This window comes from Carcharodon carcharias, chromosome 1 (genome assembly GCF_017639515.1).
Source record: "Carcharodon carcharias isolate sCarCar2 chromosome 1, sCarCar2.pri, whole genome shotgun sequence".
Classification (NCBI taxonomy): Eukaryota; Metazoa; Chordata; class Chondrichthyes; order Lamniformes; family Lamnidae; genus Carcharodon; species Carcharodon carcharias.
The window spans coordinates 30,114,410-30,133,981 of record NC_054467.1 but is presented as its reverse complement, the minus strand read 5'-3'; the positions used below and the strand labels follow the sequence as shown (position 1 = coordinate 30,133,981).

General features: G+C 40.9%; 1 protein-coding gene across 2 annotated transcripts in view; it reads left to right on the top strand.

Moving 5' to 3' along the window:
* Positions 1–19,572, top strand: part of mgarpb (mitochondria localized glutamic acid rich protein b) — a 47,543-nt gene that overhangs the window by 12,426 nt on the left and 15,545 nt on the right. The window contains exons 4-5 of one of the 2 annotated variants that reach the window (XM_041187035.1): positions 9,642–9,650; positions 14,933–15,145. In XM_041187035.1, the coding sequence (XP_041042969.1) occupies positions 9,642–9,650; positions 14,933–15,145 (222 nt within the window). The remainder of the gene's footprint in view (positions 1–9,641; positions 9,651–14,932; positions 15,146–19,572) is intronic. The other variant, XM_041187045.1, reaches the window with a different exon arrangement.

The window sequence follows — 19,572 nt, the reverse complement described above, 5'->3', positions numbered from 1 at the left end:
GTTAAGAAATGGGAAGTAGAGTTTTGGATAAGCTCCAATTTATGTAAGATGGAATATAGGATACCAGTGAGGAGAGCATTGGAATAGGCTAGTCCAAAGGTCACAAAGATGAGAGTTTCAGCAGAAGGTGAGTTGAGGCACGGGCAAAATTGGGCAATGTTTCGGAGGTGAAATTTCTTAAATTTGTACTTGGCAATATCCTCTTCTCTCAAAAACTTGTTGAGGTCCCTTGGAAAGGATTGTCCCAAATGGAGGCCAGATCCTTTCCCATGGGACGAAGGGGGAGGATTGGGTGGAATTGGAAGAAGAACAACATATTAGTGGCTTTCCTGCACGTCCTCACTTGACACTGGCAGAGACCTAAACATTGGCACATTACAAAAAATAAATTATACACTGGTTAGGAAACAAATTTGAGGAATTATCAGAGATAGATTATCAAGCAAGTGATTAATTTGGATCATATTTACCAAATCTGTTCTTTTATTTCCTTGAAAAACATCTTAAAAGTCTTGTTTTGAGAACACTGACAGGGGGAGGGAGGCTATTATGTGCCAGGTTACTTCTGTGGTAATGATTAGGTAAACATGTCTTGAACAAAACTGGGTATTGGCGAAAGTGCAAAATGAGCAATAGTGCATCAGCTGCCAGTTTTATATGGTACCCGATTGTCTTTGGAGAATTCAAGCCAATAAACATTTACACTACAGATATGAAAATGGGACCAGGAGCACCCATGTTATATTTATTACACTAAGCATCTGCTGACTTCCAAAAGACAGGAAAATCAAAAATAGCTCCTATCATATTTCTCTTAGGTAATTCAGAAATTATATTTATGAAGCAACATAATTAAATTTGTCATTATGATACCTCTCAGTGTATTTAACTGCAAAACCACAAATCAGCACCTATGTCTTCTTACTCTCGTGGTCAATGTCATTTCAGTAAAACCTATTATATGTGGTTCAGTGATTGTGCTGATTGGTGATATCCATTTGGAAAAGGCTTGAACATTCTGGTGCTGCTGGGGAGAGTATGAGGAATTCACCTAGGATTTGAAAGTGGTTGGCCTATACTTAAAGTTAAATCACATCAGGGTGTAGTTGTTGGGAAGTATTAATCTGGCTTCCAGCGGAGGAGAAAGCAGGTAAAACTACATTCCTTTGCATTGTACCCTGTTTAAAAACTGAAAGGAAATATGTGAGCAATTAAAAGGAAAGGACTGAGTGGGAAGTTCTTGCAATTTGACAATACTCCCAGTACTGCTCCCAGAAAGATTGAGATGAGGAGAAATTATTTCACTCAAAGAGTTGTGAATCTTTGTAATTCTGTACCCCGGGTGGTTGTGGATGCTCTATCGTTGAATACATTTAGGACTGGCACAGACAGATTTTTGGTCTCTCAGGGAATCAGTGGATGTGCAGATCAAGCAGGAAAGTGGAGTTGAAGCCCAAGATCAGCTAAGATTGTACTGAGTGTCGGAACAGGCATATGGTCTACTCCTCCCATTTCTTGTTTTCTTCTGTGCTCTTGTGACCGCCCTGGTAATTTTTTGTGTGGTAGTATGATTACCAAAGGATTTGATGCCACCATTCTCAGTCTGAAATCTTAAACGCCTCAGACTTCATGTGATCCTGGAGTGAAAATTAGGGGGTAGGAGAGTTGTTCAGTGGGGCAGTGGGGAGAGCTTCAGCTGCTGAGTTGTGGGGGAGGTAGGGTGGGCTTCAGCTGCTGAGTTCGGGGGGAGGTAGGGTGGGCTTCAGCTGCTGAGCGCTGAATGGTGGTGGCAGTGGGGTTGAGCATTTTTTCTGAATTGCTACTTTTCACAGACTTTTATTGCAACAGGAATCAGGCCTCAAAGATCTGTGCATTAGATCACGCCCATCAGTAGAAAAAACCCCCATGATGGGAGCCTTGCAACTGTTAGCATTAAGTCCGAACTCCATGGCAGCCATTGCTTCCTCAGAGCTCGCGACCCCACATTTGGACATCACGACCCACAGTGAGGGAAGTCCCTGGGCTATGGTATCACACCTATAGCATTAGGCCATGCATTAAAAATTCTGTGAATCCTTTGTCTGTGTTGACCTTGGTTAAAACTCCTGGACCAACTAATGTTGGGGAAATTTCTTTTCTGAAATCCATGAGCCTATTTAACATACAGTGAATAGCACATTTTTATTGTCAAAATGTTCGTGATTCAAGATAATAGGAATCTTCTCCCACAACATTCCAGACAAAGGAAATCGGCAGATAATCAAAAGTTCCCAAAGTTTGGTCTTAGACATTGGCTGCTTAATATCTTGGCACGGGGATGAACATCCAATCCAAACAACATAAATTAATCTTGAGTTGTGAGGTTGACATCTGTCAGGCAGAATGAGACTGTGGTGTTGCGGGGGAGGGTAAGAGAAACACAGTTAGGGTTTTGATGGAGGTTGCAATGAGCCAGTGTTTCGGGCAAGCCTTTGCCTATGAAAATTCCAACAGAGTGTGGATAATAGAGTCTCCGCTACACTACAGGCATTTAACTAACACATCATTGACAATTCCATTCTACTCTCATGTTTAATTGCAGGTCACTTCTTTTCAACATATCGCATATTAGTGAGTGGATTAGTCAGGCCGAATTATTCGATGGGCTGGAACAGTAGCCATGCCTAGGTAAAGAAAGCCTCTGTCCATGTTTGTAAAGAGATAAAAGGCAGTGGCATGCCAGCTGTTTACAACATTATCCCAGGGAGATTAATGATGAGTCTGCACAGATTATGTGGTAATCATGAACATTCCCAATGTACCACGTGTTTTAATATAGAGCATTGCAGTCACAAGTCATTAGCACATATATTGAAAGTAAGAATTCCCAGGCATTCATTCAAACCTCATGCCCTATTTAATTTGTTATTCTCTAATGCGGTATCAAATGTTCTGGGATGCTCATTATCACTGCATTAAAGTGATTGGTATGAGGCTCTAAAACATCTCTCTGTATCTTTTTTAAATAAAATATATAGATATCTCATTGCCATCTCAAAAAAATTCAAACTGAACAAAATTTAAAATGGCTGTATCTATGTCTGTCTGTGACGCTGAACAAAAGAAGCTATCAGGAAAATTCATACATTGTTATCCCTGAAGAGCAGCTAACATCCCCCCTGTGGGATGCACAGATCAAATTCAGAGAACTATACCAAGGCCATCTGTATTTCATACAGGAGGGTGGCCAACAGGAGTTTGTTCGTCTGCTAAGATAAAGGGCCCCGCAACCTTCCTTTTAACTCTTAATGGTTGAGACATTAATCAATCTTAGGAGACTAGATAAGGGATGCATGTTATTTGTCAAAGATAGTATGGAGAGGAGGGTGTCATGTAATATGGGCCTCTGGTTTGTGGAACCAGTGATATTTTCTTGCTGAACTGAAAAGTCTAAGTCTGCCTTTTTACCATCTGACTAGCAGCTTCACAGATAAGGAGCTCTGACCCAGGTTGAACACCTGGCCCATTCTACACTGCTTCTGCTGGAAATTCTATACCATCACCTACAAGGCTGATTCATCTCTGTGTGTGTATCTCAATGTCTGATGTCAATACCACCAGAAAAGTAAATTATATAGCATTAGTTTTCAACCCACTGGGCTCCGTAAAGGAATACTGCATTGGACTTTGATGCTGGACTCTGAAACCCATGTGAGACAATCTTTCTTTTCCTCTGTGGTCTCTACACTATATATCTTTCTTTTCTCTATCCCTCTTTTACTGTATGAATGTAAAGGAGGCAATGCTGTGACCCTCCTCTCATGTTTTGAGTGTGAGCAAATAAACTAACCTTTTGAGTTCATCCGATCTCGAGTTTGCCATGGGGTTATTAATAGAAAATTGGATTGCATCAAAACCAAAGGTTTGAGAAATACGCCATTGCTTACAAATCGAAACACCTGGTGGTGAGAGGAGAAACTGATGCTGTTTAAATTAACCCCTCCTCCTGGCGGTAACACTGGTTATGTTAGACTGTATTAGTTGTATTCAAAGGACTGAAGTAAAAATTTAGATTGTTTACTCTTTTAAGGTCTCCTCTGTTTCTTGGAGGAAACTTGTACTGCTTGTATTTCATTTTACAAACCAATCATCTCTTCATGCTCAGAGAATAAAAATAAAGATGGGGTGAATCAGAAAAGCACAATTTCCAATGTGAAATTTACCATAATGGTTTCTCCATCTAAAAAGGATATAAGGGTATTGGAGAAGGTGCAAAAGATAAAATTCACAAGGATGATATTAGAACTGATTAGGAAAGGCTGAACAGGCTTTGGTCTCTTCTATTGGAATGAGAAGGCTGAGTTTTAAACTGATAGAGGTCTTTAAGATTATGAAAGGATTTGATAAAGTAGACCTAGGGAAGCTATTCCCACTTGTGGGGGAGACTAACATCAATGTCCATTATTATAAGATAATCACTAACAAATCCAATAAGGAATTCAGGAGAAAGTTCATTCCCTAAAGAGTGGTAAAAATGTGGGATTCATTACGAAAAGAAGCAGTTTTGGCGAATAGCAATAATGCATTTTAGGGAATCTAGATAAACACATGAGGGAGAAAAAAGAGAATGATGTACTGATAGGGTTAAAGGGAGAGAGGAGGGAGGTGGCTTGTATGGAGCATAAGTGTAGGCATAGACTCGTTGGGCTGAATAATGTGTGCCATATCCCAGTACATTTTGAACTTCAAAATAAGTTTTATATTTTAAAACTGAACACAAAAACTGCAAAAGATGGCCACCTGAGGTCACCTGACTTCTTTTTTGGATTGAAACCATGCCCCTGTCTCGAGAAGGAACAAAAGGAACATTTCAAACTGATGTTGGATCAATGCCCTTTCCTGAAACTAATCCAAAAGGGTATTACAAATTGAATGGGCCACTCAAACACAAAAACACTGGCTGTCTCAAGCTGTCAGGGTGTGAAACCCACAACACGAAATGTATAATCATCCTAACTACCCACCTTATTTGGAAAAGGATTTTGAACATGTAAAAGATCACATGATGAGACAGCCATGTTTGCTGTCTGCTTTTAAAGCCAGGAAGAAGCTGCTTGAAGACAGAGAGTTCCACTGAAAGCCATCGCACCAACTGCAAGTCATCCAAGCAGCCAAGGTAATAAACAGCAATACCTTGAAAGTGGAAGGTTCTAATAGAGAGAGAAGGACTCCCCAACTTGTTCCTGTTAAACAAACCTGAGAACCAACCTCCTAGAAATTTGACTACAAGAAAGCTTGCAGCCTGCTGAGAATCCCCTGCTTCACAAGATCTTCACTTCAACTTTAATGCTTCAAATGCATCCAAGAAACTACAGGTCTGCTGCGAAAGAGACTGAGATAATTATAAGCTGTGACAATGTATTACCTTCATCTGAATCTACTCTTTTTGTGTGTGAAAGACGAGTGAGTGAAATGTTGCGTTAAATTGGGGGTAATTGTGTAATAATAAATAACTCTCTTTATTTTTAAACTCATAAAAAGCATGCGACTGGAATTATTTAATTGAGATACATACTCCAAGGACAACATTTTCCCCTGTCGGTGGGAAGGGGATGTGCGGGAGTGGGTACGGACGGGCGGGTTCCCGATCGGCATCCCTGGTTGGGGGTGCGCTGCCATTTTACATGGGCTGGCCAATTAAGGCCTGCCCAGCGTGATGTCCGCCAGGAAGTGCTATGCGCTCCCTGTGCAGGCGGAGGGGGGGTGGCGGGGAATTTCCCTGAGCTGGGAGTGCACTCTTTCACGCATGCGCACGAAGGAGCACACAGATCACCCCGAGGCAAAATGCTGCCTCCGGGAGATCGGCTCAGATTTGAAACTTGAAATAAAGATGAGAGAAAAATTTTGCTGCCCTGTCCCCTCATGTGACACTGTCACATGAGTTGGGACATGTCCATAGCATTTATTTTGAAATATTCTGAGATTTTTAAATCATTCATGAAACCTCATCCTGTCAGTGGATGAGGTTTCATGTTTTTCCAGAAGCCTGCCAGGGCTCCCGGCCTGTTCGCCAACCTTAAGGTCCATTAATGGTTTCAATTAGTTTTTTAATGGCCTTAATAGGCCATTGTCAGGTCGTTGTGCGCCCGCTGACATGAAAATCTAAATGACGTGGGGTGATGTTGGGACACACGCCCGACGTCACCCCGTGTCATTTTACGTGTCGGGTCTGCCCCCACTCGCCGATCAGAAGATTCTTCCCCAAGATTAGGAAAACACAAACGTCTTCCAGACAAACATATTGATCACGGGCAGTAAAAATGAATACATAAATTCTGTCCGTGACACTTATTTCTGTGGTACAGACTACATGAAATTCTATGGCCGAGATTTTCCAGCCCCACTGTGGCGTGACGTCCATTGACTTTCAGTGGAACTGGATGACCCTGGCAGCAGGTGGGCCAGAAAACCCCACCCTGTGTAATAAACCATTCCTTAGCTGAGTGAACGGATGCTTCACCGTCTAGTCTGAAACTAGCTGCTAAGAAGTGCAAGAAAGTTGCATGCTATATTCTTCTTTTGAATGACCCTCATCCAGGTTTCTGCTTGTCACTTTTGCGTAGTGACACTGCTGAAAATGGAAACACAGAGGTGAGGAATCATAGTATGGACTCACTGTTCTCAGAGGCCGTGGCATAGTACATCGATGTTCTAACCATCTGTACTTAATACAATACCAATCTAAGTAAAAACAACACTACTAGCAATTGTACAGAAAAATGCAGGAATTCTTTACCATGATATGTTTACATTGCTCCTGAGAGGGCCCTCCAGTGAAGCAAGACAAACCCAAACCTATTGCCCATCTTTTATTTAGAGTTTTCCAGCATCTCATTCAAGTGACCATTCTCCATTTGTGAGTTTGGGCATTGGGTGCAGTGAGGCTTTTTAATTGAAGAAGGGTTGACAAGGCAGCCCAAGCTGGTCCTATGCTCAGCTAGTGTTTACATGTGTACACTTCCCAGCAGGAATTAGAGCATCGTAACCAGGATCAGAAAGTTTACATGGCAGCAGTGCACTTTTCTTTACTTCATTTGAGTAAGTATAGACAAGAAGGAAGAGGGATCACAGGATTAAACTAGCGAAAGGTAAATTTATAATTGTCAGGAAGCTCTTCTTCACACAAAGAGCGATTAACACCTGGAATTGCCTTCAGGTAGGTTAGTGGAGGCAAGAATAAAACTAGAATCATTTCGGGAACAGCCTGTGCTATGATGATCAATGTAGATTTTTCCCCTAAAAGACAAACTTTCAGGAGCTGAACAACCTTTTTCATTTGTTTCAACCTTGTGACCTTGCGAGAGGGACCCTTCAGGACAAGTATTGCATGGCACAAAGCAGGAGCTGGCAGTAGAAGTCAAAATCAACAAATACAATTTGGATTAGTTTCACTGAGACTCCACATAAAACAACATTATTCTGAGTTAACAAAAACAAAAACAGAATTACCTGGAAAAACTCAGCAGGTCTGGCAGCATCGGCGGAGAAGAAAAGAGTTGACGTTTCGAGTCCTCATGACCCTTCGACAGAACTTGCGTTCGAGTCCAAGAAAGAGTTGAAATATAAGCTGGTTTAAGGTGTGTGTGTGGGGGGCGGAGAGATAGAGAGACAGGGAGGTGGAGGGGGGTGGGGGGGGGTGGGTGTGGTTGTAGGGACAAACAAGCAGTGATAGAAGCAGATCATCAAAAGATGTCAACGACAATAGTACAATAGAACACATAGGTGTTAAAGTTAAAGTTGGTGATAATATCACCAACTTTAACTTTAACACCTATGTGTTCTATTGTACTATTGTCATTGACATCTTTTGATGATCTGCTTCTATCACTGCTTGTTTGTCCCTACAACCACACCCCCCCCCTCCACCTCTCTGTCTCTCTATCTCTCCACCCCCCACACACACACCTTAAACCAGCTTATATTTCAACTCTTTCTTGGACTCGAACGCAAGTTCTGTCGAAGGGTCATGAGGACTCGAAACGTCAACTCTTTTCTTCTCCGCCGATGCTGCCAGACCTGCTGAGTTTTTCCAGGTAATTCTGTTTTTGTTTTTGTTTTGGATTTCCAGCATCCGCAGTTTTTTTGTTATTATTCTGAGTTAGTCTTCTTTTAATGCAAAGCATCTTAATTCAAATTATCTGATAATTCATTTTTTGTTGCATTAAATTCCCACATTTCTGTGTTATGTATGTTGCATAATTCAAATTTTTCAACACAGAAACCCTTTTGAATAATAGGGGTATACAGTAATTCATATCATAATTGATAGAACAGACAAATAGCTTTCTATATAGTTGATGTTGCCACTTAAGGAAAGAATCAAAAGCATCCACCACGTCTTATTCGAGTTTACCAGTCTTACAAAACACCTGTCTAAATTGCTTAAAAATTGAGAATCTGTAATGGATTCATGTTAGGGCGCTGCTTTAATGAAAAAAGGCATTTGGTAAAACATGTATTTTAGGGGGAGAGGGAGAAAAGATGTGCATCATTTGTCACAGCACCACTACATGAACATAACGGGCAGAATTTTACCTTGTTGGGCGTGCAGTCCCCACTGGCTTGGCGACGGGCGAACAGCCAACCCCTGCTGCCGAAACGGGGCCTGCCGCCATTTTGAGTGGGTGGGCCAGTTAAGGCTTGCCCAATGGCCTTCCCGACAGGAAGCGCTATGCGCTTCCTGTACGGGGGGGGGGGGGGTAGGGAATCCCCAGCTGTCAAAGTGCACTCTTTCACGCATGCACGCGAAAGAGCACACTGCTCCCTGAGACTAAGTGCTGTCTCAGGGAGATTAGTGACAGTGCACAAAAGTTAAAAAATAGAAAAAAATAAATATTATTAACATGTCCCCCTCATGTGACAATGTCACATGAGATGGGACATGTTAATAAAAACGACATAAACTTTATTACACTTTTTAAAAACGGACCTGAGTGGATGAGGTTTCATGTATTATCAGGAGCCCATTGGGGCTCCTGGCCTGCCCACCAGCCTTAAAGTTGGACGGGCTGGTCTTTAATGATCTTAATTTGCCTGTCAATGGCCTTAATTGGCCATTGTCAGGTCGGCGGGCGGACAGCTGATTTCGATGTCTGCCCACCTTCCTAAAATTTTAAAGCGACCGGGATGACGTCGGGGGTTCCTCCCAACGTCATTTTCCCGTCGGAGAGCGGGCCCCGCCCCCAAATCGCCGATGGGAAAATTCTGGCCAATGAAATGACAGACAGAGGAAGACTTGCTAGTCCATTTAGCTTGTCCCATCTAGTTATGATGTTCTGTGCATCATAATACATACAGTCCCCACCTTATCCGGAAGACATGTAACTTCATGGGAGAAACAAAGAAATGGATAAAAACCTAGGCCAATTAGAGGAAAAAGATGTGGAAAATTTCTCTCTGATGTCCTTAGGTGATCAAACCTTGTCCATGAGACCACTCTGCCCCATTTAATGATATATGGCACCTACCTCCATTAGGAGGTGATCTCCCCTCTACGCAATATTTTTTCATGAAATCCACACCCTTTTAACTAAAGGATATTGAAATTATTTGCTTTTTATTAATAAATTATTTTTTCTTCTTTGTCTTGTTTATGTTTACAGAGGAAGATGGTGAGTATTCACAAATTACCACATTTTAATGATTACTGTTAGTCATAAATTTATGGACTGGCTTCTAACAATAACAAATTGTGTTCTCGAGCTCTCTTTTAGAACATGTGCATGAATAAATAAAAAGTATTTATAACTATTATCTTTCCAAATCTGTTAAATGCTAACACATGGATGTTTTGAGGTTCTCTTATTAATATGCACTTAGACATGTTGTCTAAGTAACACAAACTGTGGTTTACACAGTATGTGAGTAGTTTTAGTTTGGGATTTGGTAAAAACATCTATTCCATTATGAAGGAACACTGAAGTCCAACTTAGTGTGAGCCTAGAAGCTGTTGTGAAAAAAAGTGTATAAATATAGAATGCACCCTACAAAAATACCACTTCTAGCTAACACACACCACAATTGGAACTTAAGCACACTAAAAGGTACATTTTTTTAACTGACAGATTAATGGCAGCAGTGCCATTCACTATGTATCATTTGTACATTCCCCAGCAAACACAACAATTTATTGAAAATCAAAATATTGCAGATGCTGGAAATCTGAACTAAAAACTGGAGGTTCTGGGCAGGAAGGCCCATGGTTGATCTTCCCACCCCACCACCTATTGAGGCCTTTAAGCGATCAATTAGTGAGTACTTAAGGGCCTCATCCCGCTGCCTCTGCTATTAACCCAGTGGCGGGTAGGCCCGTCACCATGTGGCATACCCACAACTAAAACCCTGTGGCCCAAGTTATCACCTCCTGTGGGGACTCCCTCAGTCAAAAGCACTCAGTGCCTGATCGAGGGACCGGACATTGAGAAACGGGGGGGCCCACTGAGAGCCACGCCGCCTGCTACTCTTGTTGCCAACCCCTCCTACACCTTTCTCCCTATGACCACCCTGCCCCCAGCATTACCTAGCTGTGGCCTGGGTCGCTCTGTGATCCTTGGATTCTGGTGCCTGTCCTTCTGGCAACAGCCACCACCTCCCCAGTGGCACTGCTAAGCACAAGAACTGCCAGCCTCTGATTGGTTGGCAACTCTCAGTAGGCAAGACTTCCGCCCCGGGGTCACAATTCCAGGGAAATGTCTGCCACTGGCCTCGCCACTGCCTGATTGGATTGTGGTTCAACGGGCCTTCCGGAAAAGAGGCAGCATGGGTCTCTCGCCAACTCTCTACCTGGCAGGCAAAGCCTCCAATGTCTCAACAAGATCCCACCAAACCAGATTGTAACCTTTCATCAGAACTGGGAATAGCTAGAAATACTGTAAAATAGCTTTTATGTGGGTGAAATGGGGGAGGGTGGAAAAAGAACAGAAAAGAAAGGTTTGTAAAAGGGCAGAAGATGGGAGATATTAAACAACAAGTAACAAAGGATTAGTCAAAAGGTATGAATGGCAGAATACTGAACAGCTGCCATTCGAAAGCTAAAATGAGAAAACCTTTCTTTTGTGTTTTTACTCATCCCATTATGACTTTCTTTAGGTCTGCCCCACAAAATTTTTTGTCATTTAATGTATCCTGTCTTCTACCCTAACATGGACCTTCTGTTTTGTTCTTTTTCCACCTGCCCCCATTTCACCTACATAACAGCTATCACACTTCTAACTTTTCCCAGTTCTGACGAATGGTAACTCTGTTTCTCGCTCCACAGATGACCTTCTGAGTATATCCAGCATTTTTTGATTTTACAACAATTTATTGTATTTTTTTTATTCGATCGTGGGATGTGAGCATCACTGGCTAGGCCAGCATTTATTGCCCATCCCTAATTGCCCTTGAGAAGGTGGTGGTAGCTGTCTTCTTGAACTGCTGCAGTCCATGTGGTTAGGTACACCCACAGTGCTGTTAGCAGGGGGAGTTCCAGGATTTTTGACCCAGCGACAATGCAGGAATGGCGATATATTTTCAAGTCAGGATAGTGAGTGACTTGGAAGGGAACTTCCAGGTTCTGGTGTTCCCACATGTCTACTGCCCTTGTCCTTTTAGATGGTAGTGATCATGGGTTTGGAAGGTGCTGTCTAAGGAGGCTTGGTGAGTTCCTGCAGTGCATCTTGTCGATGGTACACACTGCTGCCACTGTGTGTCGGTGGTAGAGGGAGTGAATGTTTGTGCAAGGGGTGCCAATCAAGTGGGCTGCTTTTTCCTGGATGGTGTCAAGCTTCTTGTGTTACTGGAGCTGCACTCATCCAGGCAAATGCAGAGTATTCCATCACTGACTTCTGCCTTGTAGATGGTGGACAGGCTTTGGGGAGTCAGGAAGTGAGTTATTCGCCGCAGGATTCCTAGCCTCTGACCTGCTCTTGTAGCTACAGTATTTATATGGCTAGTCTGGTCAATGGTAACCCCCAGGATGTTAATAGTCGGGGATTCAGCAATGGTAATGCCATTGAATGTCAATGGGCGATGGTTGGATTCTCTCTCGCTGGAGATGTTCATTGCCTGACAATTATGTGGCACGAATGTTACTTGCCACTTGTCAGCCCAAGTCTGGATATTGTCTGGATCTTCCTGCATTTGGACATGGATTGCTTTTCCCCATGAGCTGGCATGCTTGTGAAACATATGTTCTGACAACCTCCCCGCAGGAGGTACATAGGGTTCAAAAGTTGGCAAACCCATTACAGCAGTGCAGTAGACTTCCCTAGCATCGTTTCTGACCCAATTGCAATTCCTAGGGTCAGGAAATGATCAATAATGGGAATCCACCTGTTCCAGCAGGTCTGGCATAAAGTGCTAGAAATGAATAAAAATTTACCTGATTCCAGAATGATTACATTCGCTACTTCTTCCAATGTAAAGTACTGAACTCCTGCCTCTCTCAGACTGAAAATATATTTGGAGCACCACAACTGGTTCTGGTGGGAATTCTGATGTAGGAGATCATTCCTGTGGTCCTGCCTCCTTCCTTATTGTCAGGTTAACCCCATGCCTCCACTCCCCAGAAAACCAAAGAAATTCTTGGAATGCGGTGAAAACACAATGTAAGTGGGTACCACCCTGAACCGTGTACCCGCATGCCCTAACAGTTTCACAATCCTACACAAGGATTGTGGATTTTTAGGATCATAATGTTTTAACAATCAAATTAGACAAAATGAAATACACCCATAAAAAAGATATATACCTTCATGTATACACAACACACATGTGCACACACATATGCATACATATGTGCACATACATCCAAACTTGGATATAAACAAGCACACACCTGGTACATGCACACAAAATGCACAAACTCAAGGGTTCCCGTACGTCTATTAAATGAAGTGTTTCTTCTTGAACACCGCATTGACATTTTTATCCCGTATGCTCTAAATGGGAACCTTTCAAAACTGGGATATCAATGTATGTAGGATATTAATTGGTTATTCTGGAATCCAGACATCAAGAAGGAGCAGAATACCGAATCTAATGGAATGAAAATCTCAAATTTGGAAAACTTAGAAACAAATACGATCAAAAAAGATAAAAGCCATTTTTACAATACCTGAAAAAGGAGACATAGCAGTAAATTTCTTCCATTCTTCTATGCTGAGAAATGTAATCCTTTATATTACTTCTTCTCACCCTTTCCTCTATTTGTGATAATGTGTGACTCCAGGAAGGAGTCAAACTCGAGCTTAATTTAGCTGGGCACTTTGAGGGTAAATCCTCCTTGTTCTTCCCTCTTGTCTATGTTCTCTTCTATGAATGTTTGTGTTAAAAAGGTAGCTTTAGTATTTGCTTCAGTCGATTTTCCATCGTTGATCTTAACCATAGCAGCAGAATGTGACACTTTCAATATTTAGTATGACAAGACTATAACTAATGATAAATGTGGAACTGTGATTTCCTTTCCAGAATTTCTTTAATATTGTTTTTTATTGTACACTTTACAGAATAAAATGCCAAGAATTCGTCAGTCCAAAATGTGGACATATAATTGGATGCCAGGGGTAGTCCTCTTGTGTTGGTTTTTGAATCCCATGGGGATTTTTTAATACTGAATGAATGCTTACTTACTGCCAACAATGCAACAAAATATAACTTGTTGATTTGCAACAGAGGTAGAGCTTGACCTGTTCAGCAGAAACCATTAAATGAAAGTTTGTGCTTGTGGCCGTGAGTAAGGTATTAGAAGCACATCTTTCACAATTACTGCATTGATTCAGTTAGCCTGTTTGAATGCTGAACATAATTTCCATGCCAATGGTTATAAGTTTTTATGTTTATTTATTTGCTATCATCTCTAATTCAGTATTCAGCTGCCTGATAGACCACCAAGCATTATGGCTCCCTCACTAATGGAGAGTCCCAGAGTCCCTGTAACATGCCCTTTACTATAATATTCCTTATTTAACTCCTAGTGATATTTTATAAAGATGGAATTACTGTTTGTCAGTGTTGTTTGCCTTTTCCTTCTTCCACGCCTGTTTTGAGTTTAGACAATGACCGTCCATTTTTTAAAAATGTATTGCATGCCTTTCGCATGGCAGATTAATTTGGTATGGAGGCTTCTAAGTGATATTTTGTGTGTTTTTGATTTTGATGGGAAACTTCACCCCAGTCATCATCATGGGTAGGGAGGGCTCCATTATTACAAATTCGTGATGCAGTGCTGTTTGCCATGAGGATCTCTGGTGCAGTATTCCTTCAGCGTGACATACCATGACAGCAGATCTCCTGGTAGGAGTAGCTACAAGCATCAGCAGCATTCCTTCAGTAGCTTAGTGTTGCAGGCCACTTCCTCTCAACTTTGACAATTACCTTTATGATAACAGAATTTCCCTCCTCCAATATGCTACCCTCTTCTCCTCCACATGCTGTGTCATGTTACTCACAGTTCCTTTGACATGCGTTGCCCTGTGACACCTTGTCCCAGCGGCCATAATTCTAGTATGTCTAGACAGGGCAATGATAGGCTGCTATAATGTAGGGAGCGTCGCTGCTTATTTTGATCCTGTCCCCTCCTGACACCCACACACATTCAGTTCTTGACAAGATTCACTGATTATCGATTAGGGTTGGATTGATTGGCTGATTCATTCCTTTTCTTGATCCACTAGAGCTGAGGCAAATTTTTGGCTTCAACTACAGCATTGACTGAGGTCAGGAAATGCAGCATCGATTGAGATTTCAATATGGGATATGGTCAGTATAGTTTGATACCAGATCATAGTGGCCAGTGCACTGCCCACTGCCCAAACAGCCCTGCATCAGTCTGTCTAGGGTGAAGTTCCTCTTTAAGCGCAGCTAATACTGAGTCTGGATATGCTTTGACATGCCTATGTTGATCTATTGTTAGAATCAGATCAAGTCCAGTCTCCTGAAGTTGTTGAATCGAGTGGAGAGCCCTCGGAGTCAGTAACAGAAGAGGTCGAAGTCCCTGCAGCTGAAAGTGCCGAGCAACCTGAAAGCTCTGTAGCAGTTGTAGAACCCAACGAGAGCCCATCAGAAGGAGAAGCTGCATCGGAAGAGGAAGTGATAGAAGTTCTGCTGCCGCCAGCTTCAGCAAAAGGTTAACCTCTCCAGTCAGAAATCATTTATTTCAATAGAAATAGATCATAGGCTTATCTTTCTCTCAGTAGATGGATGTCCCCTTTGTCGGCCTACGCAGGTTGAATTCACCGGAAACATAAGCTAATTCAACATTTTTTTCCCACACATTTCAGACTCTTAACAAAATAATATGATGTCCTAAATAAATGTAGCCAAAGAAATAGAGGATATGTCATTGGCTAAAACTGAGACAGGAGAACATTCCTAAGTCAAACTGACTGGGTAATTGACAATCTATTATAATAGTATTGGCACTTAGAAAATTAGTTTGAAACCAATTTATATTTTTACGATCTAAATGCAGAATATATGTCACTGTGTAAAACAATATTTTATAAATCTAACAAAACAAACTTTAACATATTTTCATAATTACTTTTCTGCATTTGATAATTATTTATAATGCAAAATGACTATTTTCTTCAATTGTGTGCTAAAATCTGGGTGCGTTGTGTGGATTTTTAAAATAATTTGGTGAAATGCAGCCCTAGTAGGCTGACAATGGGAGAACAATACTTATTTTACGTTCTCTTGAGTTCTCTGAAGTTTCCCTGACTAGCATTCTTTTACAGTGACAGACTAATAATCTTCAGCATGAAATACAAGCACTAACACACAGAGCACTTTGGGAATTAACCCTTACTCACCAGTCAGTGGCTTTCAAGGTGAGTATTTGTAAAGTTTCCATCTTCCACATGTGTTAACGTGCCCTCCTACACACCTGTTGTGCATACCAATTTAATATTACATTTAGAACCTAATGATGGTATTTTATATGTAACATATATTAAACATAAAAATATAATGTATGCAGAATTTGTCGGTAGCTTCCATAAACTGAGGGAATGCTATTTATATTGGATGGTTAAAAGATTATCCTATTTCTTTCAATGTATGGGCTTTCATCATCCTTTACGTATAGTTCAAGACGACAGATGGTCTAAATTATCACAATTACACTGCATAATAATTGTGGAGAATGACAATGACCCAGATCTTGTTGTCAAAATAATGGTGAGTCTATTGGCCCTCACCGTTATTTGAAAATAGCATAGCAACTTAAGGTGAGGGGCATATGTGCAGTTAAACTCAAATGTCCAAAGGTTGGTGTCCAAGTTGCACAACTTTGTTTAATAGCTTTGCAAAAATGTCTGCCTCACCATTGAAATGCATGGAATGCTGTGAAGCTGTTGCATTTGCACAGTAGATATGAAGTAAGCTCCCCACAAAAAGTGAATTCTCACCCATTCTCTTCTAACTACTCTTCTAACTATGTGAAAAGTGTTAATTCCTGTCAATCAACCTCTCTAGCACAGAAAACTATTACAAATCTGGAATCTCATTCCTCCAGGTTTTCATTGTTGGAGATTTAAAAATTGTAAAATTTAAAATAAACTTTTACTTTTCCCCTTTGTCTTTTTCCCTCTTAATCCAATCTTTTCTTCCCTTTATTTATCTTGTTGGACCTGATTTGACATTGAATTCACCCTTTTTGTTTACATTTCCTTTTCAGTCCTTGTGCTGTAATTTTCACAATCCTTCAGTCTGATTGGTTAAGGTGATACACAGTTGCTTGTCCTGTTCACTCAGATCCCAGATACCCTGTTTCCCTGTGTTGTTATCAGCTTTCAACAATTCTCATTATCTGTAAAAACTGAAATGTGAAAGGACAGGTCTAACAAATGCCAGGTGCCGTTAAATGTCCTGTCACAACAAATTATGATCTGGTATTAATAAAAAAAAACAAATTTGAAATTATGGGCTAGTGTGGTCAATCTGTTCTGTGTAATAACATTAGGAACTTAAGAAAGCAAGGGAGAAGCGAAGGCCTTCTATTGAACCCTTTCCTCGGATGTACTGTGTACAACTTGCGTTAGCTAGGACTCTGTACAATTCATTTATTTAATCTTTCAAACAAATATTCTGTGAATTGTTTCTCTTACCACCACGGGCAGTTGAAAAGGCTCCATTGAAATCTAACATCATCATATTCTTCAACCATGCCTAGTTACATTTCACAGGTAGCATTTATTTCCATGGTCCCAGGTCTCAATATATGTGCAAAATGAGCAAGTTGCTGGAATTATAATAATTTTTTTTTTATTCGTTCATGGGATGTGTACATTGCTGGCTAGGCCAGCATTTATTTCCCATCCCTAACTGCCCTATAAAAAAATTGCATTGAACAGAATAGAGTGTTTCATATTTGGAATGATCATATGGATATAGTGTCTGTCGTTCACAGAATCCACATCATTTCCTTCTCTTCATACAGGGATAACTAACTGGACAATGACAGAAGAACTTGCCTTTTTGTGTATGATGGTAATTGCACGAGTCTGTGGGACCCTAGCCTATTGGCAGCACATATCTGAAATATGACCAGCACTGCCCATGATTGTCACTTTACTGGTCTCCAATAGAAGTGGGAACTCATAAGCTCCCCCCCTATAGCCTTTGCTTGAGCTCCCTTCTCTTCTGTCAGCGCAGCCAATAGGAGTGGGTTTTATAATACAAAGAAGGAAGTTCAGAAGTTATGTGATGTGCACTGTAAGTTTCTCCACTTAACATACATTTATGATTCACCCATTTGAATGATGGTCTTAGAAATTTTGTCAACACCAGTAGGTTAAATACTTGTAGGAACAATTCAAATGCTTAAAGTGGAGTTAGATCAGTAGTTGAAAGAATTCATCCAGTGAGTTACTGAGTCACACAGACAGGATGATTCCAAGTTTGATTCCAAGAAGTTCAAAGTAGAAAATTCACCTAGTCTGGATGTATCCTAGGTTGCAGAGGGAAGTAAGGGTGATAATAGTGAGATACTAGTCACAATCTTTAAATACTCCTTGGATATGGGAGTTGTGCCAGAGTAATGGAAGTTTTAAAATGTTTCACCCCTGCTCAAAATGGGGGAGCAGGGTAAACCTGGTAACTATAACCAGTAACTAATATCAATGGTGGGAGACAACAATAAATATGGAAAAATATAGGTTAATAAATGACAGCCAGCATAGATTTGTTAAAGGCAAATTATGTACCACAGATTTGATTGATTTATTTGATGAAGTAATGGAGAGAATCTATGAAGTAGTGTGATTGATGTTGTTTGCTTGGACTTTCTAAAGGCAAAATAGATTTGCTAGCTAAATGGAGGCCATGGGGTTAAAGGGACACTGGCAACATGGAAAAACAATTGGCTAAGAGACAGAAAGCAAAGAGTAACGATGAACAGTTGTTTTCAAACTGGAGGAAAATTTGCAGTAGTATCCTGTGATTTTGGCATGAGGACTACTACGCCTCTTTTAGATATATATTAATGAGTTGAACTTAGGTATATAGGGCATAGTTTCAAAGTTTACAAAGAACTTAGAACTCAGAAATGTGGTACACAGTGAAGAAGAAGATGGCAGTAGATTTACAATCTATATCAATGACTTAGATAAAGGGACTGAATGTACAGTTGCTAAATTTTCTGATGACGCAAAGATAGTGGGAGAGTAGGTTGTGAAGAGGACATGAGTCTGCAAAGGGATATAGATAGGTTAAGTGAGTAGGCAAGCATTTGGCAGATGGAGTATAATGTAAGAAAATCTGAACTAGTGCACTTTGTCAGAAAGAACAGAAAAGCAGTATGCAATTTAAATAACGAGATTACAGAACTCTGCGGTACAGAGGGATCTGGGTGCCCTGGCACATGAATCATAAAAAATTAGTATGCAGGTACATGGAACATTCCTTATTTTTAAATTGTGTCCCCTAGTTCCAGTCTCTTCCACAAGGGGAAACATCCTCTCTGCATTCACCCTGTCAAGTCCTCTCAGGATCTTATATGTTACAATAAGAACACCTCTCGTTCTTCTAAACTGCAATTGAAACAGGCCAAACCTGCCAACCAGTTGTATGTAAGTACAGCAAGTGATTAGGAAGGCAAATGGAATGTTGTTTATTGCAAGGGGAATTGAATATAAAAGTAGGAAAGTTCTGCAGGGGTTGTACAGGGCTCTGTTGAGACCACATCTGGAGTACTGTGTACAGTTTTGGTCTCTTTACTTAAGAAAGGATATAATCACATTAGAAGCAGTTCAGAGAAGGTTCGCTTAATTGATTCCTGGAATGAGGGGATTATCTTATTTGGACAGGTTGGGTGTGTATCAGTTGGAGTTTAGAAGAATGAGGGATGAGCTTATTGTAACATATAAGATGTTGAGGGGACTTGACAGGATGGATGCTGAGAGGATGTTTTCTCTCGTGGGAGAGACTAGAACTAGGGACACAGTTAAAAATAAGCAATCTCCCACTAAAGATGGAGATGGAAAGAATTTTTTTTCTCCCAGAGGGTTGTTATTCTGTGGAATTCTCTTCCCCAGAGAGGAGTGGAGGCAG